General features: G+C 47.0%; 1 protein-coding gene across 3 annotated transcripts in view; it reads right to left on the reverse strand.

Moving 5' to 3' along the window:
* LOC117395410 (SHC-transforming protein 1) overlaps nucleotides 1-16,769 on the reverse strand; it is a 37,202-nt gene extending 20,433 nt beyond the window's left edge. The window contains exons 1-2 of one of the 3 annotated variants that reach the window (XM_059006435.1): nucleotides 16,499-16,769; nucleotides 7,430-7,487 (exon numbers count right to left, since the gene is read on the reverse strand). In XM_059006435.1, the coding sequence (XP_058862418.1) occupies nucleotides 7,430-7,441 (12 nt within the window). In that variant the 5' untranslated portion in view covers nucleotides 7,442-7,487; nucleotides 16,499-16,769. Of the gene's footprint in view, nucleotides 1-7,429; nucleotides 7,488-8,064; nucleotides 8,140-16,498 lie in introns of those variants that run through there. The other 2 variants (XM_059006436.1, XM_059006437.1) reach the window with 2 other exon arrangements.
* Nucleotides 16,770-17,030: the final 261 nt, after the last annotated feature.

Here is a 17,030-nt window from a genome sequence, read left to right on the forward strand (position 1 = left end):
TTAATTATAATAGACTTCATTGAAGGGAGTTCTGAACCCCAGGACTGGGTGCAGCAGCAGCAGCAGGGCTAGTGTGAGTTTCTAACCCTGCTCAAACTCCTGGCTCCTGATCATTTCAATATTAATAATAATAGACTTCATTGAAGGGAGTTCTGAACCCCAGGACTGGGTGCAGCAGCAGCAGCAGCAGCAGGGCTAGTGTGAGTTTGTAACCCTGCTCAAACTCCTGGCTCCTGATCATTTCAATATTAATAATAATAGACTTCATTGAGGGGAGCTCTGAACCCCAGGACTGGGTGCAGAAGCAGCAGCAGCAGCAGCAGCAGGGCTAGTGTGAGTTTCTAACCCTGCTCAAACTCCTGGCTCCTGATCATTTCAATATTAATAATAATAGACTTCATTGAGGGGAGTTCTGAACCCCAGGACTGGGTGCAGCAGCAGCAGTAGGGCTAGTGTGAGTTTGTAACCCTGCTCAAACTCCTGGCTCCTGATCATTTCAATATTAATTATAATAGACTTCATTGAAGGGAGTTCTGAACCCCAGGACTGGGTGCAGCAGCAGCAGCAGGGCTAGTGTGAGTTTCTAACCCTGCTCAAACTCCTGGCTCCTGATCATTTCAATATTAATAATAATAGACTTCATTGAAGGGAGTTCTGAACCCCAGGACTGGGTGCAGCAGCAGCAGCAGCAGCAGGGCTAGTGTGAGTTTGTAACCCTGCTCAAACTCCTGGCTCCTGATCATTTCAATATTAATAATAATAGACTTCATTGAGGGGAGCTCTGAACCCCAGGACTGGGTGCAGAAGCAGCAGCAGCAGCAGCAGCAGGGCTAGTGTGAGTTTCTAACCCTGCTCAAACTCCTGGCTCCTGATCATTTCAATATTAATAATAATAGACTTCATTGAGGGGAGCTCTGAACCCCAGGGCTGGGTGCAGCAGCAGCAGGGCTAGTGTGAGTTCTAACCCTGCTCAAACTCCTGGCTCCTGATCATTTCAATATTAATAATAATAGACTTCATTGAAGGGAGTTCTGAACCCCAGGACTGGGTGCAGCAGCAGCAGCAGCAGCAGGGCTAGTGTGAGTTTGTAACCCTGCTCAAACTCCTGGCTCCTGATCATTTCAATATTAATAATAATAGACTTCATTGAGGGGAGCTCTGAACCCCAGGACTGGGTGCAGAAGCAGCAGCAGCAGCAGCAGCAGGGCTAGTGTGAGTTTCTAACCCTGCTCAAACTCCTGGCTCCTGATCATTTCAATATTAATAATAATAGACTTCATTGAGGGGAGCTCTGAACCCCAGGGCTGGGTGCAGCAGCAGCAGGGCTAGTGTGAGTTTCTAGCCCTGTGAGTCTTAACATCCTTGTTTCAGAGTAGATTCACCAGCCAGGCCAGCTCAGGGTCACTCAGAGACAGCAGGCAGACGGGTCCCAAGGCCTGGGACAGTCAATGCCCGATCCATTACTGAAGCCCTGAGCGATTCAGAGTAGCAGAAACCCATTAGAGAGCTCCTACAGGGTTGAAACGCTACAGAGGTAATAAAGATACATAAATAAATAAATAGATACATAAATAAATAAATAGATAAATAAATAAATTAATACCTCAACAGAAGCAGTGCGCAGAAACTCTGACTTGCATTTAGGAAGCATTTAAAAAAAAAAAGTCCTTCCTTCACCTTTACAACAGCATGCCAATCAATGGAAATTAACTTCCTTCTCTGAGTGTTTTAACAAACTTTCCTCTCGTCCGGGGCACTGCCCACACCAAGGTCATAAACTGACTGGATTGGGTTTATTGAACACCTGTCGATATTTACTTATTAAAAGCAACGAGGAGGACGACCATCAGCACACCCCTAATCAATAAGCAGCCCTTCTTCGGTTTATCTTTTTTTGAAAACGTGCCCCCTTCTTCATGCACTGGTCTGTCTGTGTCTGCTATAAACCTTTAATCACAACACCACCAGCCCCCGATGCGCCTGTCCTAATGCATTTGGGTATAATCCGATAAGTTTGGATAAGCCGGTCTCTGCAAAACAATCCTGAACTCGGTCCAGGGGCCAGTCTGTCCGGGGAGGAGGAGGGGGTGGTCAGTGGGAGCAGCTGGACATTGCTCTAGGGGGTCAGGGGCTGGCTTACACTGCAGAGTTAATGGAGATCCTGTCACGTCAACGCTAACAACAGATCCTGTTCCTAGCATCATGGGAAAGCACAGAAACACATTGTGAAGCAGAAAAGTATGTCAACGCATATTAAAAAACAGACCACAATACGAGAACATGACTCCCTGCTTAGCTGATGGTTATAGTGAGCATGTAACAGAACATGCATCACCAGACCTCTCTGCGCTTTACAATGCTTCCCTATGCTTTACCAGACCTCTCTGTGCTTTACAATGCTTCCCTGTGCTTTACCACACCTCTCTGTGCTTTACAATGCTTCCCTATGCTTTACCAGACCTCTCTGTGCGTTACAATGCTTGCCTATGCTTTACCAGACCTCTCTGTGCTTTACAATGCTTCCCTATGCTTTACCAGACCTCTCTGTGCTTTACAATGCTTGCCTATGCTTTACCAGACCTCTGTGCTTTACAATGCTTCCCTATGCTTTACCAGACCTCTCTGTGCTTTACAATGCTTCCCTATGCTTTACCATACCTCTCTGTGCTTTACAATGCTTCCCTATGCTTTACCACACTCTGCTTTACAATGCTTCCCTATGCTTTACCAGACCTCTCTGTGCTTTACAATGCTTCCCTATGCTTTACCAGACCTCTCTGTGCTTTACAGTGCTTCCCTATGCTTTACCACACCTCTCTGTGCTTTACAATGCTTCCCTATGCTTTACCAGACCTCTCTGTGCTTTACAATGCTTCCCTATGCTTTACCAGACCTCTCTGTGCTTTACAATGCTTCCCTATGCTTTACCACACCTCTGTGGGCTTTTCTCTCTCTAAATATATTTTCTCAACGAAGATACAACGGTCACACAGACCACTAAAGGAAGGAAAATTAATTTTAGAAAGAAAAACACAGCATTTTCTACTGTGCTTGTACTGTGACTATCTATAGCTTGAAAGAGAGAGAGAGAACCAAAAAACAGACAGATCCTAACCAGTACAGAATCACAGACCACAAACTGCAGACTGAAAGCGCCAGACTCTGTAACCAGTGTGACAGTGGAGAGATTGAATCAGAGACACGTTTCACCCTCCACTGTACGAAACACAGAGACACGGGAGACGCAGGTATTAAATGACACAGCTTTGCTACGACAGTGTTGGCACTGCTTGCACTGTGTGCCGATAGACGGTTTGAATTGAATATGAGGAACGTTCTGCATTAAAAAGAGGATCATCATAATTCTCCCCTCCCCTGCCTCCCACACACACACACACACTGTAAGATAATCTCTCAACAGCTGCTGTGGTGAGAGTTCAGATAAATATTAAGAAATGTTTTGTCTACAAGAGCAGCGACTTTTTGAGGTCAGTACTGATGGAAATATGACTCCCACTGCAGATCCAGTCCAGGTTTTACATTCATTCAATTCTTATTAACAGGAAGAGTCCCATTGCAACACTCTGGTGTTCTGTTTGTGTGTTTTAAGCTATGGATGTTGTGCAATGTTCCAGTTTGGAAAAGCAGGAACAATAGAGACACACACACACACACAGACCACATCCTCTTCTATAAATACAGCTACACTTCCTGGTAAAGGAGAGAGAGAGGGAGGGAGAGAGGGGCAGAGAGAGGAAGGAGGTTAGCTTCCCGTGTCCATACAACCCCCTCCTCCCTCCCCTATCCAAACAAGTGTGCCGACTAACTGAGTAACAAAGTGCTTTACTTACAATACATCTGCTCTGATTATATTACACACCATATAGTTAGCTTTACAATGAATTTCCCATCGTTTTAATATTCTGCCCTATACATCCCCCAGTTTACTAACCTTTATAAAAGTGAAGCGCTGTAAATGTGCGTTCATTTGACAGCATTCCTGAGCTTTTCCCATGATTATACAATGCATTTACTATAGTTTACCCTGGTTTGCCATGTTTTATTTCATATGCTTTACCAGACCTCTCTGTGCTTTACAATGCTTCCCTATGCTTTACCAGACCTCTCTGTGCTTTACAATGCTTCCCTATGCTTTACCAGACCTCTGTGCTTTACAATGCTTCCCTATGCTTTACCAGACCTCTCTGTGCTTTACAATGCTTCCCTATGCTTTACCAGACCTCTCTGTGCTTTACAATGCTTCCCTATGCTTTACCAGACCTCTCTGTGCTTTACAATGCTTCCCTATGCTTTACCAGACCTCTCTGTGCTTTACAATGCTTCCCTATGCTTTACCAGACCTCTCTGTGCTTTACAATGCTTCCCTATGCTTTACCACACCTCTCTGTGCTTTACAATGCTTCCCTATGCTTTACCAGACCTCTCTGTGCTTTACAATGCTTCCCTATGCTTTACCAGACCTCGCTGTGCTTTACAATGCTTCCCTATGCTTTACCATACTTCTCTGTGCTTCACAATGCTTGTTTATGCGTTGCTATGCTGTTACTAAGGGGATGTTTCACAAGGGGAAGTGTCATCCCACCTGGCACAGCTGTGTTTTCTAACTCAGAGTAGAGGGAGGCAGAGTCAGCAGACTCCCCCGACACAGGGCAGAGTCCTATAATTTTTTTACTGTTTAGGGCCGGAGAAAAAGACTCCCATTGCGTAGCAGTTTCACCCATTCCAGGTTTTAATATAAGCTTGATGAGCCACACAGTAGAAGGAACAAGCTCAGGAGTGTTAGTAAAACCAGGAATGGATCAAGCTGCTTTGCAATGGGAGTCTTACTTCAATCCCTGTTCTACATTTTCAACTGTTTTTTTGTTTCTTTTTTTACTATGTCCTTACCACACTTTTACAATCAGTTTTTTTTACTATGTCCTTACCACACTTTTACAATAATTTTTTTTACTGTCCTTACCACACTTTTACAATCAGTTTTTTTTACTGTCCTTACCACACTTTTACAATCAGTTTTTTTTACTGTCCTTACCACACTTTTACAATATTTTTTTTTACTGTCCTTACCACACTTTTACAATAATTTTTTTACTATGTCCTTACCACACTTTTACAATCTTTTTTTTTACTGTCCTTACCACACTTTTACAATATTTTTTTTTACTGTCCTTACCACACTTTACAATATTTTTTTTACTGTCCTTACCACACTTTTACAATATTTTTTTTTACTGTCCTTACCACACTTTTACAATATTTTTTTTTACTGGCCTTACCACACTTTTACAATATTTTTTTTTTACTATGTCCTTACCACACTTTTACAATATTTTTTTTACTATGTCCTTACCACACTTTTACAATCAGCGTTTCCAGAGTTGTCTACATTTCCAAATTGCCGCTCCTTCACCGTGCATTTACCCCCACGTTACCGTCACTCTGCCCACCTTGCCCTGCAGCGTTACTTGCTGATCCCGGTCCCTGTAAACGACTCTCTCACTCCGACACGCTCGCGCACGTCGCTGGGCCTCTTCCTTCTCCGTTTTTGTGTCTTCTTCATCGCATCCTTAAAACTCGATTCTTAAAAGTTTTTAAAAAAAGAATCGCCACAATTCACCAAGAAGCACCAGCAAGAAGCAAGCCTTCCAGTACCAGCCCCTCCTCCTTCACCGTGCTTCCAGTCCAGGACTCACCCGGGTGCTCCGCTGCACGTGGGCAGGATGATTCGTTCACTTGTAACCCGCCTCCCCGTCAGTTTTATTGCACCTACAGCCTGTCAGCACTTCTACTAACACCCCTATACTGCAAAACAACAAATACCTGTCCACAGTGAGACGTCATTCTGCACGTCTCACTATGGAGGCATTTACAGCAACAAATGTTTGTGCATGTAAACTATACAGAAATACTCTACAGCTATCGAAAGTTTAGCATCGCCCTATACAATTTAATTTTGAAGTGGAATGAAACCTGCTTAATGAAAACCTGTGGCATTTCGAAATCTAACATGAAATGCTGTACGACTGTTATGGCTGCCAGTAGACTTTTGCGATACCATTTTCTCTGCTTACATGAAAAGATGTAAAATGATGTTTATATAGTGTTTTAAAAAAAAACGCCTACAAATTCTAGGTGATGCAAAACTTTTGGCCACAGCTGTATATAAACTGAACTGAGTAATCATGAAAATTTTGCGGCAGGTAGGTTTGTGTTTTACAGTATCTCTGATGTGCAGTGTGGAAAGAAACACATAAACTAAGAACAAACATGTATTTTCAGGAATAATAAAGACTCCCATCTGGTGCTGCACAAGGGTACAGAAAGTGCTTATTACACTTTCTAGATCACTTCAGCAGTGCACTCTGGGTCCTGCTACAGCCTGAAAGCGTGTCAGTCAACAGAGCCGGAAGCTGGTTGGTTAAGAAGCCACTGAAGGGGCGGGGACAAATCCACCCCCTTTAACAAGCCAGCTGCTTCCACTATTGACTGACATGCACTGCAGCCAGTCAGATGCTTGGAATCAGAAGCCGCTGCTGAGGCGAGATGACCGAGGAAGTGCGAAGCGTTTCCTGGAAGACTTCACCTCGTACAGCAGCAGAATGTTCCACGTTTGAGACTTCGTGGCGTTTCTTTCTACAGCATTTAAGACCTATTGGGTGGACGTGGAAGTGTACTGGGAAAGCATTTCGTAGCTGAGACAGCTTTGAAGGAGAGCAAAGCCGGAATTAAAACTCCAGAGAGGTCTGGAGGCAACCTGACCTTGTGGGATTCTGTACGAGTCTACGAGAGGACAGATCAAGCAATCCACCAGGAGGAAGAGAGAGAGAGAGAGAGAGAGATACAGAGAGAGAGAGAGAGAGAGATACACAGAGAGAGAGAGAGAGAGAGAGAGAGAGAGAGAGAGAGAGAGAGATACACAGAGAGAGAGAGAGAGAGAGAGAGATACAGAGAGAGAGAGAGAGAGAGAGAGAGATACAGAGAGAGAGAGAGAGAGAGAGATACAGAGAGAGAGAGAGAGAGAGAGAGAGAGAGAGAGAGAGAGAGAGAGATAGAGATATACAGAGAGAGAGAGAGAGAGAGAGAGAGAGAGAGGAGACAGGCAAGAGGGGGGGAGGGAGGGATTGAGAGAGAGAGAGAGAGGGGAGGGGGAGAGAGAGGAGAGAGGTGAGAGAGGAGAAGGAGGAGGGAGACAGAGAGAGGGAGAGGGGGGAGGGGGAGAGGGAGGAGAGAGAGAGAGAGAAAGGGAGAGAGAGAGAGGGAGAGGGGGAGAGAGAGAGAGAGGGGGGAGAGAGATACAGGGACTGTGCGAGAGAGACAGAAAGAGAGAGGATTGACCGAGCAAAAGACAGACTGTCTACCACCAGGGAGAACCACAGACCCCTCTCACCCAGCAGCAGTGCAGTCTTACCACATACTCCATGCTGGTGCAGCACAGTGCAGCCTCCCTGGTCCTCTCACACACACACCTGCGTTCAGCAAAAACACCAGCCGTTAAACAGAGCTACCCCCCGACCCGTCACACTGCAATTATAACACATGTTTTTATTTTTAATATGCTTTACCAGACCTCTCTGTGCTTTACAATGCTTCCCTATGCTTTACCAGACCTCTCTGTGCTTTACAATGCTTCCCTATGCTTTACCAGACCTCTCTGTGCTTTACAATGCTTCCCTATGCTTTACCAGACCTCTCTGTGCTTTACAATGCTTCCCTATGCTTTACCAGACCTCTCTGTGCTTTACAAAGCTTCCCTATGCTTTACCAGACCTCTCTGTGCTTTACAATGCTTCCCTATGCTTTACCAGACCTCTCTGTGCTTTACAATGCTTCCCTATGCTTTACCAGACCTCTCTGTGCTTTACAATGCTTCCCTGTGCTTTACCAGACCTCTCTGTGCTTTACAATGCTTCCCTATGCTTTACCATACTTTGTTTTATTGCACTTTGCTGTGATTTTACTATGGGACACTTCTAAGGTGATCAGGGAGGATCCTAATAAATCGGCCAGGCAGTATCTTCTATTTGTTTCGGTCTCTTTCTGCACCTTGTGTTTTTTAGTCACAGGACACAGCAGACTCAGCGAGTGAACAGGCAGAGCGGACAAGCCGAGGCGGAGAGAGATATGCGAAGAATTCCCTGCCAGGGACAGAGAACCCCAGCCAAATCTACAATCAGATAAACACACATCATTACAGAAAACACCAAGCTGCATGAGCTGCTAAAGAGGCAGCTAATCTACTCCGATAACACACACAGGCACAGACAGAGACACACAGGCATAGAGACACACACACAGGCACAGAGACACACACACAGGCACAGAGACACACACACAGGCACAGACAGAGACACACACAGGCACAGAGACACACACACAGGCACAGAGACACACAGGCACAGAGACACACACACACAGGCAGAGACACACACAGGCACAGAGACACACAGGCACAGAGACACACACACACAGGCAGAGACACACAGGCACACACAAGCACAGACAGAGACACACAGGCACAGACAGAGACACACAGGCATAGAGACACACACACAGGCACAGAGACACACACACAGGCACAGAGACACACACACAGGCACAGACAGAGACACACACTGGCACAGAGACACACACACAGGCACACACACTGGCACAGAGACACACACACAGGCACAGAGACACACACACAGGCACAGAGACACACACACAGGCACAGACAGAGACACACACAGGCACAGAGACACACACACAGGCACAGAGACACACAGGCACAGAGACACACACACACAGGCAGAGACACACACAGGCACAGAGACACACAGGCACAGAGACACACACACACAGGCAGAGACACACACAGGCACAGAGACACACAGGCACAGAGACACACACACACAGGCAGAGACACACAGGCACACACAAGCACAGACAGAGACACACAGGCACAGACAGAGACACACAGGCATAGAGACACACACACAGGCACAGAGACACACACACAGGCACAGAGACACACACACAGGCACAGACAGAGACACACACTGGCACAGAGACACACACACAGGCACACACACTGGCACAGAGACACACACACAGGCACAGAGACACACACACAGGCACAGAGACACACACACAGGCACAGAGACACACACACAGGCACAGAGACACACACACAGGCACAGAGACACACACACAGGCACAGAGACACAGGCACAGAGACACAGACAGACACTGGCACAGAGACAGACACTGGCACAGACAGGGACGCACGCGCACACACATGCGCACACACACACAGAGGCACACGCACAGGGAAACACATGCACACACGCCAAGACGAAAGCACAGCTTATTCAAACTGCAGGCAACTGGCAGAACCATCAGACACATACTGCCAAAGCTACTGATATAAAAGAGACGGTTCATAAGTTAATTCTGGATTTACAACCTCACATAAAAAAACAGTCCTTGGCAAAGTATCCAATGACCTTCATACACTGTCAAGTCCCTTCAGTGGCATAATCTTAGATCTCAGGCCGTTCTAAGTTTCTCGGTTCCTAAAGTTTGCAAGGAAACTGAAAAAAAGGCTTTCAGTTTTCTAGCTCTGTGGTCTTGGAATAAACTTTAGGAAGAACTGAAACTTACTGTCTCGATACCTTTAAAGGAGTTCAAACGAATCTGCGTAGCGAGACGGCTTTTTGTTTCGGCCGACGCTCCTGAGTTGTTCCTTGTAATTTGATTCGTTTGTTTGTATCGGTTTGTGCTCGTATGAATTTGTGGGGGTGTTTTTGGTATGATATGCCACATTTAATTATAATCTCAAAAGGGACTTTCCTGGTTAAATAAAAGTGAAATAAAAAAAAACATTTAAAAGAAAAATAAGGAAATGAAAAGGTTTGATAAAAAGCATTCCTTTAACATCCCTTGAAGCTCAATATTAATGCTAGATGCACAGTATAAGCATTATGAATTATTGTACAAAAATTAATATGCAAATGAACTGCGATTACCTTCTTTATAAAAGGGCAGAATTTTCTATATTATTATTATTATTATTTATTTCTTAGCAGACGCCCTTATCCAGGGTGACTTACAATTGTTACAAGATATCACATTATTTTTACATACAATTACCCATTTATACAGTTGGGTTTTTACTGGAGCAATCTATGTAAAGTACCTTGCTCAAGGGTACAGCAGCAGTGTCCCCTCACCTGGGATTGAACCCACGACCCTCCGCTCAAGAGTCCAGAGCCCCTAACCACTACTCCACACTGCTGCCCTATTGAATTGCAAACTGTTAATATTTCAAAACTGCTCTGGTTTCAGGAAGGCATGAATAAAATAACTGACTCACTGGAAATCCCAGTGCTGCCCTAATCAACCCGACTCCTCAGAGTGAAAGGATACCGCACTGACCAGCCCGACTCCTCTGAAAGGACACCGCACTGACCAGCCCGACTCCTCAGAGTGAAAGGACACCGCAGTGACCAGCCCGACTCCTCAGAGTGAAAGGATACCGCACTGACCAGCCCGACTCCTCTGAAAGGATACCGCACTGACCAGCCCGACTCCTCAGAGTGAAAGGATACCGCACTGACCAGCCCGACTCCTCTGAAAGGACACCGCACTGACCAGCCCGGCTCCTCTGAAAGGATACCGCACTGACCAGCCCGACTCCTCTGAAAGGACACCGCACTGACCAGCCCGACTCCTCTGAAAGGACACCGCACTGACCAGCCCGGCTCCTCTGAAAGGATACCGCACTGACCAGCCCGACTCCTCTGAAAGGACACCGCACTGACCAGCCCGACTCCTCTGAAAGGACACCGCACTGACCAGCCCGGCTCCTCTGAAAGGATACCGCACTGACCAGCCCGACTCCTCTGAAAGGACACCGCACTGACCAGCCCGACTCCTCAGAGTGAAAGGACACCGCAGTGACCAGCCCGACTCCTCAGAGTGAAAGGATACCGCACTGACCAGCCCGACTCCTCTGAAAGGATACCGCACTGACCAGCCCGACTCCTCAGAGTGAAAGGATACCGCACTGACCAGCCCGACTCCTCTGAAAGGACACCGCACTGACCAGCCCGGCTCCTCTGAAAGGATACCGCACTGACCAGCCCGACTCCTCTGAAAGGACACCGCACTGACCAGCCCGACTCCTCTGAAAGGACACCGCACTGACCAGCCCGGCTCCTCTGAAAGGATACCGCACTGACCAGCCCGACTCCTCTGAAAGGACACCGCACTGACCAGCCCGACTCCTCTGAAAGGACACCGCACTGACCAGCCCGGCTCCTCTGAAAGGATACCGCACTGACCAGCCCGACTCCTCTGAAAGGACACCGCACTGACCAGCCCGACTCCTCTGAAAGGACACCGCACTGACCAGCCCGGCTCCTCTGAAAGGATACCGCACTGACCAGCCCGGCTCCTCTGAAAGGACACCGCACTGACCAGCCCGACTCCTCACAGTGAAAGGATACCGCACTGACCAGCCCGACTCCTCTGAAAGGATACCGCACTGACCAGCCCGACTCCTCTGAAAGGACACCGCACTGACCAGCCCGACTCCTCACAGTGAAAGGACACCGCACTGACCAGCCCGACTCCTCTGAAAGGATACCGCACTGACCAGCCCGACTCCTCAGAGTGAAAGGATACCGCACTGACCAGCCCGACTCCTCTGAAAGGACACCGCACTGACCAGCCCGACTCCTCTGAAAGGATACCGCACTGACCAGCCCGACTCCTCTGAAAGGATACCGCACTGACCAGCCCGACTCCTCTGAAAGGATACCGCACTGACCAGCCCGACTCCTCTGAAAGGACACCGCAGTGACCAGCCCGACTCCTCAGAGTGAAAGGATACCGCACTGACCAGCCCGACTCCTCTGAAAGGACACCGCACTGACCAGCCCGACTCCTCTGAAAGGATACCGCACTGACCAGCCCGACTCCTCAGAGTGAAAGGATACCGCACTGACCAGCCCGACTCCTCTGAAAGGACACCGCAGTGACCAGCCCGACTCCTCAGAGTGAAAGGATACCGCACTGACCAGCCCGACTCCTCTGAAAGGACACCGCACTGACCAGCCCGGCTCCTCTGAAAGGATACCGCACTGACCAGCCCGACTCCTCAGAGTGAAAGGATACCGCACTGACCAGCCCGACTCCTCTGAAAGGACACCGCACTGACCAGCCCGGCTCCTCTGAAAGGATACCGCACTGACCAGCCCGACTCCTCTGAAAGAACACCGCACTGACCAGCCCGACTCCTCTGAAAGGACACCGCAGTGACCAGCCCGACTCCTCAGAGTGAAAGGATACCGCACTGACCAGCCCGACTCCTCTGAAAGGACACCGCACTGACCAGCCCGACTCCTCTGAAAGGATACCGCACTGACCAGCCCGACTCCTCTGAAAGGATACCGCACTGACCAGCCCGACTCCTCTGAAAGGACACCGCACTGACCAGCCCGACTCCTCAGAGTGAAAGGATACCGCACTGACCAGCCCGACTCCTCTGAAAGGATACCGCACTGACCAGCCCGACTCCTCAGAGTGAAAGGATACCGCACTGACCAGCCCGACTCCTCTGAAAGGACACCGCACTGACCAGCCCGACTCCTCAGAGTGAAAGGATACCGCACTGACCAGCCCGACTCCTCTGAAAGGACACCGCACTGACCAGCCCGACTCCTCAGAGTGAAAGGATACCGCACTGACCAGCCCGACTCCTCTGAAAGGATACCGCACTGACCAGCCCGACTCCTCTGAAAGGATACCGCACTGACCAGCCCGACTCCTCTGAAAGGATACCGCACTGACCAGCCCGACTCCTCAGAGTGAAAGGATACCGCACTGACCAGCCCGACTCCTCTGAAAGGATACCGCACTGACCAGCCCGACTCCTCTGAAAGGATACCGCACTGACCAGCCCGACTCCTCTGAAAGGACACCGCACTGACCAGCCCGACTCCTCAGAGTGAAAGGACACCGCACTGACCAGCCCGACTCCTCTGAAAGGATACCGCACTGACCAGCCCGACTCCTCAGAGTGAAAGGATACTGCACTGACCAGCCCGACTCCTCTGAAAGGACACCGCACTGACCAGCCCGACTCCTCTGAAAGGATACCGCACTGACCAGCCCGACTCCTCTGAAAGGATACCGCACTGACCAGCCCGACTCCTCAGAGTGAAAGGATACTGCACTGACCAGCCCGACTCCTCTGAAAGGACACCGCAATGACCAACCCGACTCCTCAGAGTGAAAGGATACCGCACTGACCAGCCCGGCTCCTGTGAAAGGACACCGCACTGACCAGCCCGACTCCTCTGAAAGGATACCGCACTGACCGGCCTGACTCCTCTGAAAGGACACCGCACTGACCAGCCCGGGTCCTCTGAAAGGACACCGCACTGACCAGCCCGACTCCTCAGAGTGAATGGAACAGCGAGGCGATGCTTAGCATTGAGGACATGGATCGATTCTTATAAAGTGAAGCGTTTTGCTAAGGTAACAGTCTATTATTGCTTTCCTCCCGTTTGAATGAATAATGGATCAATAATTAACAAGAGCTGTCTGGGATACCTTAGCTAAAATAAACACAACGCTGCACAGCAGTCTGATTCATGCCTGGCTTCACTTCGAGTTTAACCCTTTCATGTACGAAATGTTTTTAAAAATTGCAGAAAAAAGGGTAGGTTTAAATAACTCAGGACTTAACCCATTACATGCCTGATTATTATTTATTAAAAAAATAACAATATTCAGAACACGAGCTGTATTTATGTATTTCGATACAATACTATCAGACTTTTGCGGTTAACAAAATTCGAGGAAGTTATCATAACAATATAGTTAAAATTCAAATAACAGGGAGATCCCAGTTAAAAATGGTCCCCAAAAAACTACAAACGAGGACAAATGCACTTAATGGGTTAATGCTTTTGTGACTATCGCTCTAGATAAATACCTTGTGATTAACTGTTTCACAGATCAATAGAGGACGCAGATGGAATTCAACATGGAATGCAAACTAGCACGAGGATGACAGGAGCATTAAACAGGCGTGCAGACGAGTGCTGCACAAGCCCCCTACTCCACTATTCAGAGCGAGCTCACCACGAGCAAGGGGCATTGCTGCTGAGGGTGCCAGTTTACCATTCCAGGAGCAGCGAGGGAACAAGCAGCTGCTTGGGTTTGTGAGGATCGCTGCTCTCCGCAGAGTCTTAAGAAAAGCAGCGATCGTCACAAACCCAAGCAGCTGCTTCTTCACTCGTCTCACTCTGAATGGTGAATCAGTTCGATCGACACCAGCCACCCTCGCCTGATTATCAGCCCCTGGTTTCTGTGGAGATCCCTCTCATCTAATAATCAGTTCACGTACCTCAAGTTCATACTTCTCTCTTGAAAAAAATGCTGCCCCAGATAACCATCTTGGCAGGAAGTCTGATATTTGCCATGCTTTCCTAGTTTCTTATCAGCCAGTGCAGTGTCCGCTCTCCTATCAGTGTCACTGACAAAGGCACTAGACCTGCGGTGTCAAACTCAGCTCCTAGCGGGGGGGGTACACTGTCTTTAATTCCACCCGCGCTCTCAGATTATTAACTGGTCTCATTATTTGTTCTAGACAAAACCTTTTCCTCTACTTGACTTTGTTTCTGAAGCCTTTGTAATTTCGATGGTGAATCCTGACTGACATCTCAGTGATAGCTCAGCCTTCCTGTGCAATCTACTTGATCTACTCTGTTTGTTTTAGAGGCCTGTGCCTTCCAAGCATGCTGAGCTTGAATTACACTAGCCCTGCTGCTGCTGCTGCTGCTGCACCCAGTCCTGGGGTTCAGAACTCCCTTCAATGAAGTCTATTATTATTAATATTGAAATGATCAGGAGCCAGGAGTTTGAGCAGGGTTAGAAACTCACACTAGCCCTGCTGCTGCTGCTGCACCCAGTCCTGGGGTTCAGAACTCCCCTCAATGAAGTCTATTATTATTAATATTGAAATGATCAGGAGCCAGGAGTTTGAGCAGGGTTACAAACTCACACTAGCCCTGCTGCTGCTGCTGCTGCACCCAGTCCTGGGGTTCAGAGCTCCCCTCAATGAAGTCTATTATTATTATTATTAATATTGAAATGATTAGGAGCCAGGAGTTTGAGCAGGGTTACAAACTCACACTAGCCCTGCTGCTGCTGCTGCTGCTGCACCCAGTCCTCGGGTTCAGAACTCAATCAAGTCTATTATTATTGAAACGCTCAGGAGCAGGGTGAGACTGAATTGCAGTTAGTTTTGAAACCCAGACAGCAGGGCTAGTGTGAATTCCAGTTACAAGACCCTTGAAAAGTCGAATACGTCATAGTGTAGTAGACCCAACATCAAAGGTAACGTTTCTGTCGCTATCTGTACACCAATGCCCCCCCTCCCTCCCCCGATAGTACGATGCAGTCTGTAGCACGTTTTCCTCGACTTTGTAATACAGTAAAAAAAAAAAAAAATAATTAAAAAAATGTTTTTTTTTAATTTTTCTCCTACTAAAAACTTTAATTTGACTGACCCTCCCCTCCCTTCACTGTGTACCCTAGCTGATCTTGCAGGAGTACAAAAACCAGAACTCGTCTTAACTGGATCGCTCATGTGTCTTTTTTCTATCAGGTTAAAAAAACCACATGCACATCATGCGATTTTTGGTTACTAGTTTTCGAATCTGTAAATGTTTCCAAGTGTACGTTATTATCAATAATATGTTCACGCATTTACCTGCTTCGTCGGGTCGATTGTAAAGCGTCTCAAAGCTGGTACTACTGGCTAGGTAAATATTTCTCGTCAAATCAGACCACACGTTTGCCAGATTAGTCACGATCACATTACGGTTAGTAATCGTTTCATAACCTTTGTCGCACGCGAATTAAATCTACGTATGGCATGTTTTGTAACACATCTCGCTCGTTTAAATAATAATAATAATAATAATAATAATGATAATAATAATAATTTGTGATTGTGTTTTTAAATTGCTTGTATTAGTATTTGTAGTATTATTCTGTTAAATTGGTCAGTCCTCACCTAGTCTTAAGAACTTTTTTGACAGCAAAAACAATATTTCTTTACTCTGCTACAAACAGTTAATAAAGTCAGCCTCACGTTTTATTCCACGACTCTCTGCCCGTCTCAATAATGCCAGTCTATGAATGTAAAGCCACGATTTTGATCGCTGCTGCTGCTGTTGTTTTTTTACATAACAAACTCTCACATGCTTTCTTAATTTACCTGTTTTGATCCAAGTTATAAAACAAGACCTTTAGTTTAACTGTACGTGAAGTGCTGGGGGACAGACTGTACATCTCTCTGGTGTTTCCTGTTCTCCCAGTTTAACTAACTGGACGTGTCCCACCACCACAGTTCGCTGTCCCCCCCCCCCTCCTCCTTTAAAGTTATAACATGTTTTCATGAACATATTAAAATCCTCACCGAATAAAAGTCTCTCCTTCGCTTCTCTCTTTCGCTTCTCTGTCTCCGCTCGCAGGACGCGGGTTATAAATACTCCCTTCGTTTTTCAGCTTGCAAAAACCATCCTAGTTTGGACAGAAACGGCGACTCTAAACTAAAAGCAAACTTTTTTTTTCGCCCCCCTAGTCCGAACTTCTCTCTCTCTCGCTCTCCACCGCTCAACCGCAAAACCGACTTCCGGGACAACAGGAAACGTGTGACGTCACGCTACTTGCGCACCACCTGGCCGTAGCGAGCGAGTCCCAGATAATATTCGAGAAACATTTGGCTAATATATATTTGGTTTTTTTTTTTTTTTAAAAAAAGAGGGATTTTAACTTGTTTTTGTACCTCTCAGTGTAATCTATATAAAAAAAAGCAATGTCCATCCCAAAATATATATACATTTATACACGTTAGCAAGTAAAATATTAATTTATGCATACGTTTAATATTATTAATTTCTTAGCAGACGCCCTTATCCAGGGCGGCTTACAATTGTTACAAGATATCA

Source organism: Acipenser ruthenus, chromosome 32 (assembly GCF_902713425.1).
Source record: "Acipenser ruthenus chromosome 32, fAciRut3.2 maternal haplotype, whole genome shotgun sequence".
Taxonomy (NCBI): Eukaryota; Metazoa; Chordata; class Actinopteri; order Acipenseriformes; family Acipenseridae; genus Acipenser; species Acipenser ruthenus.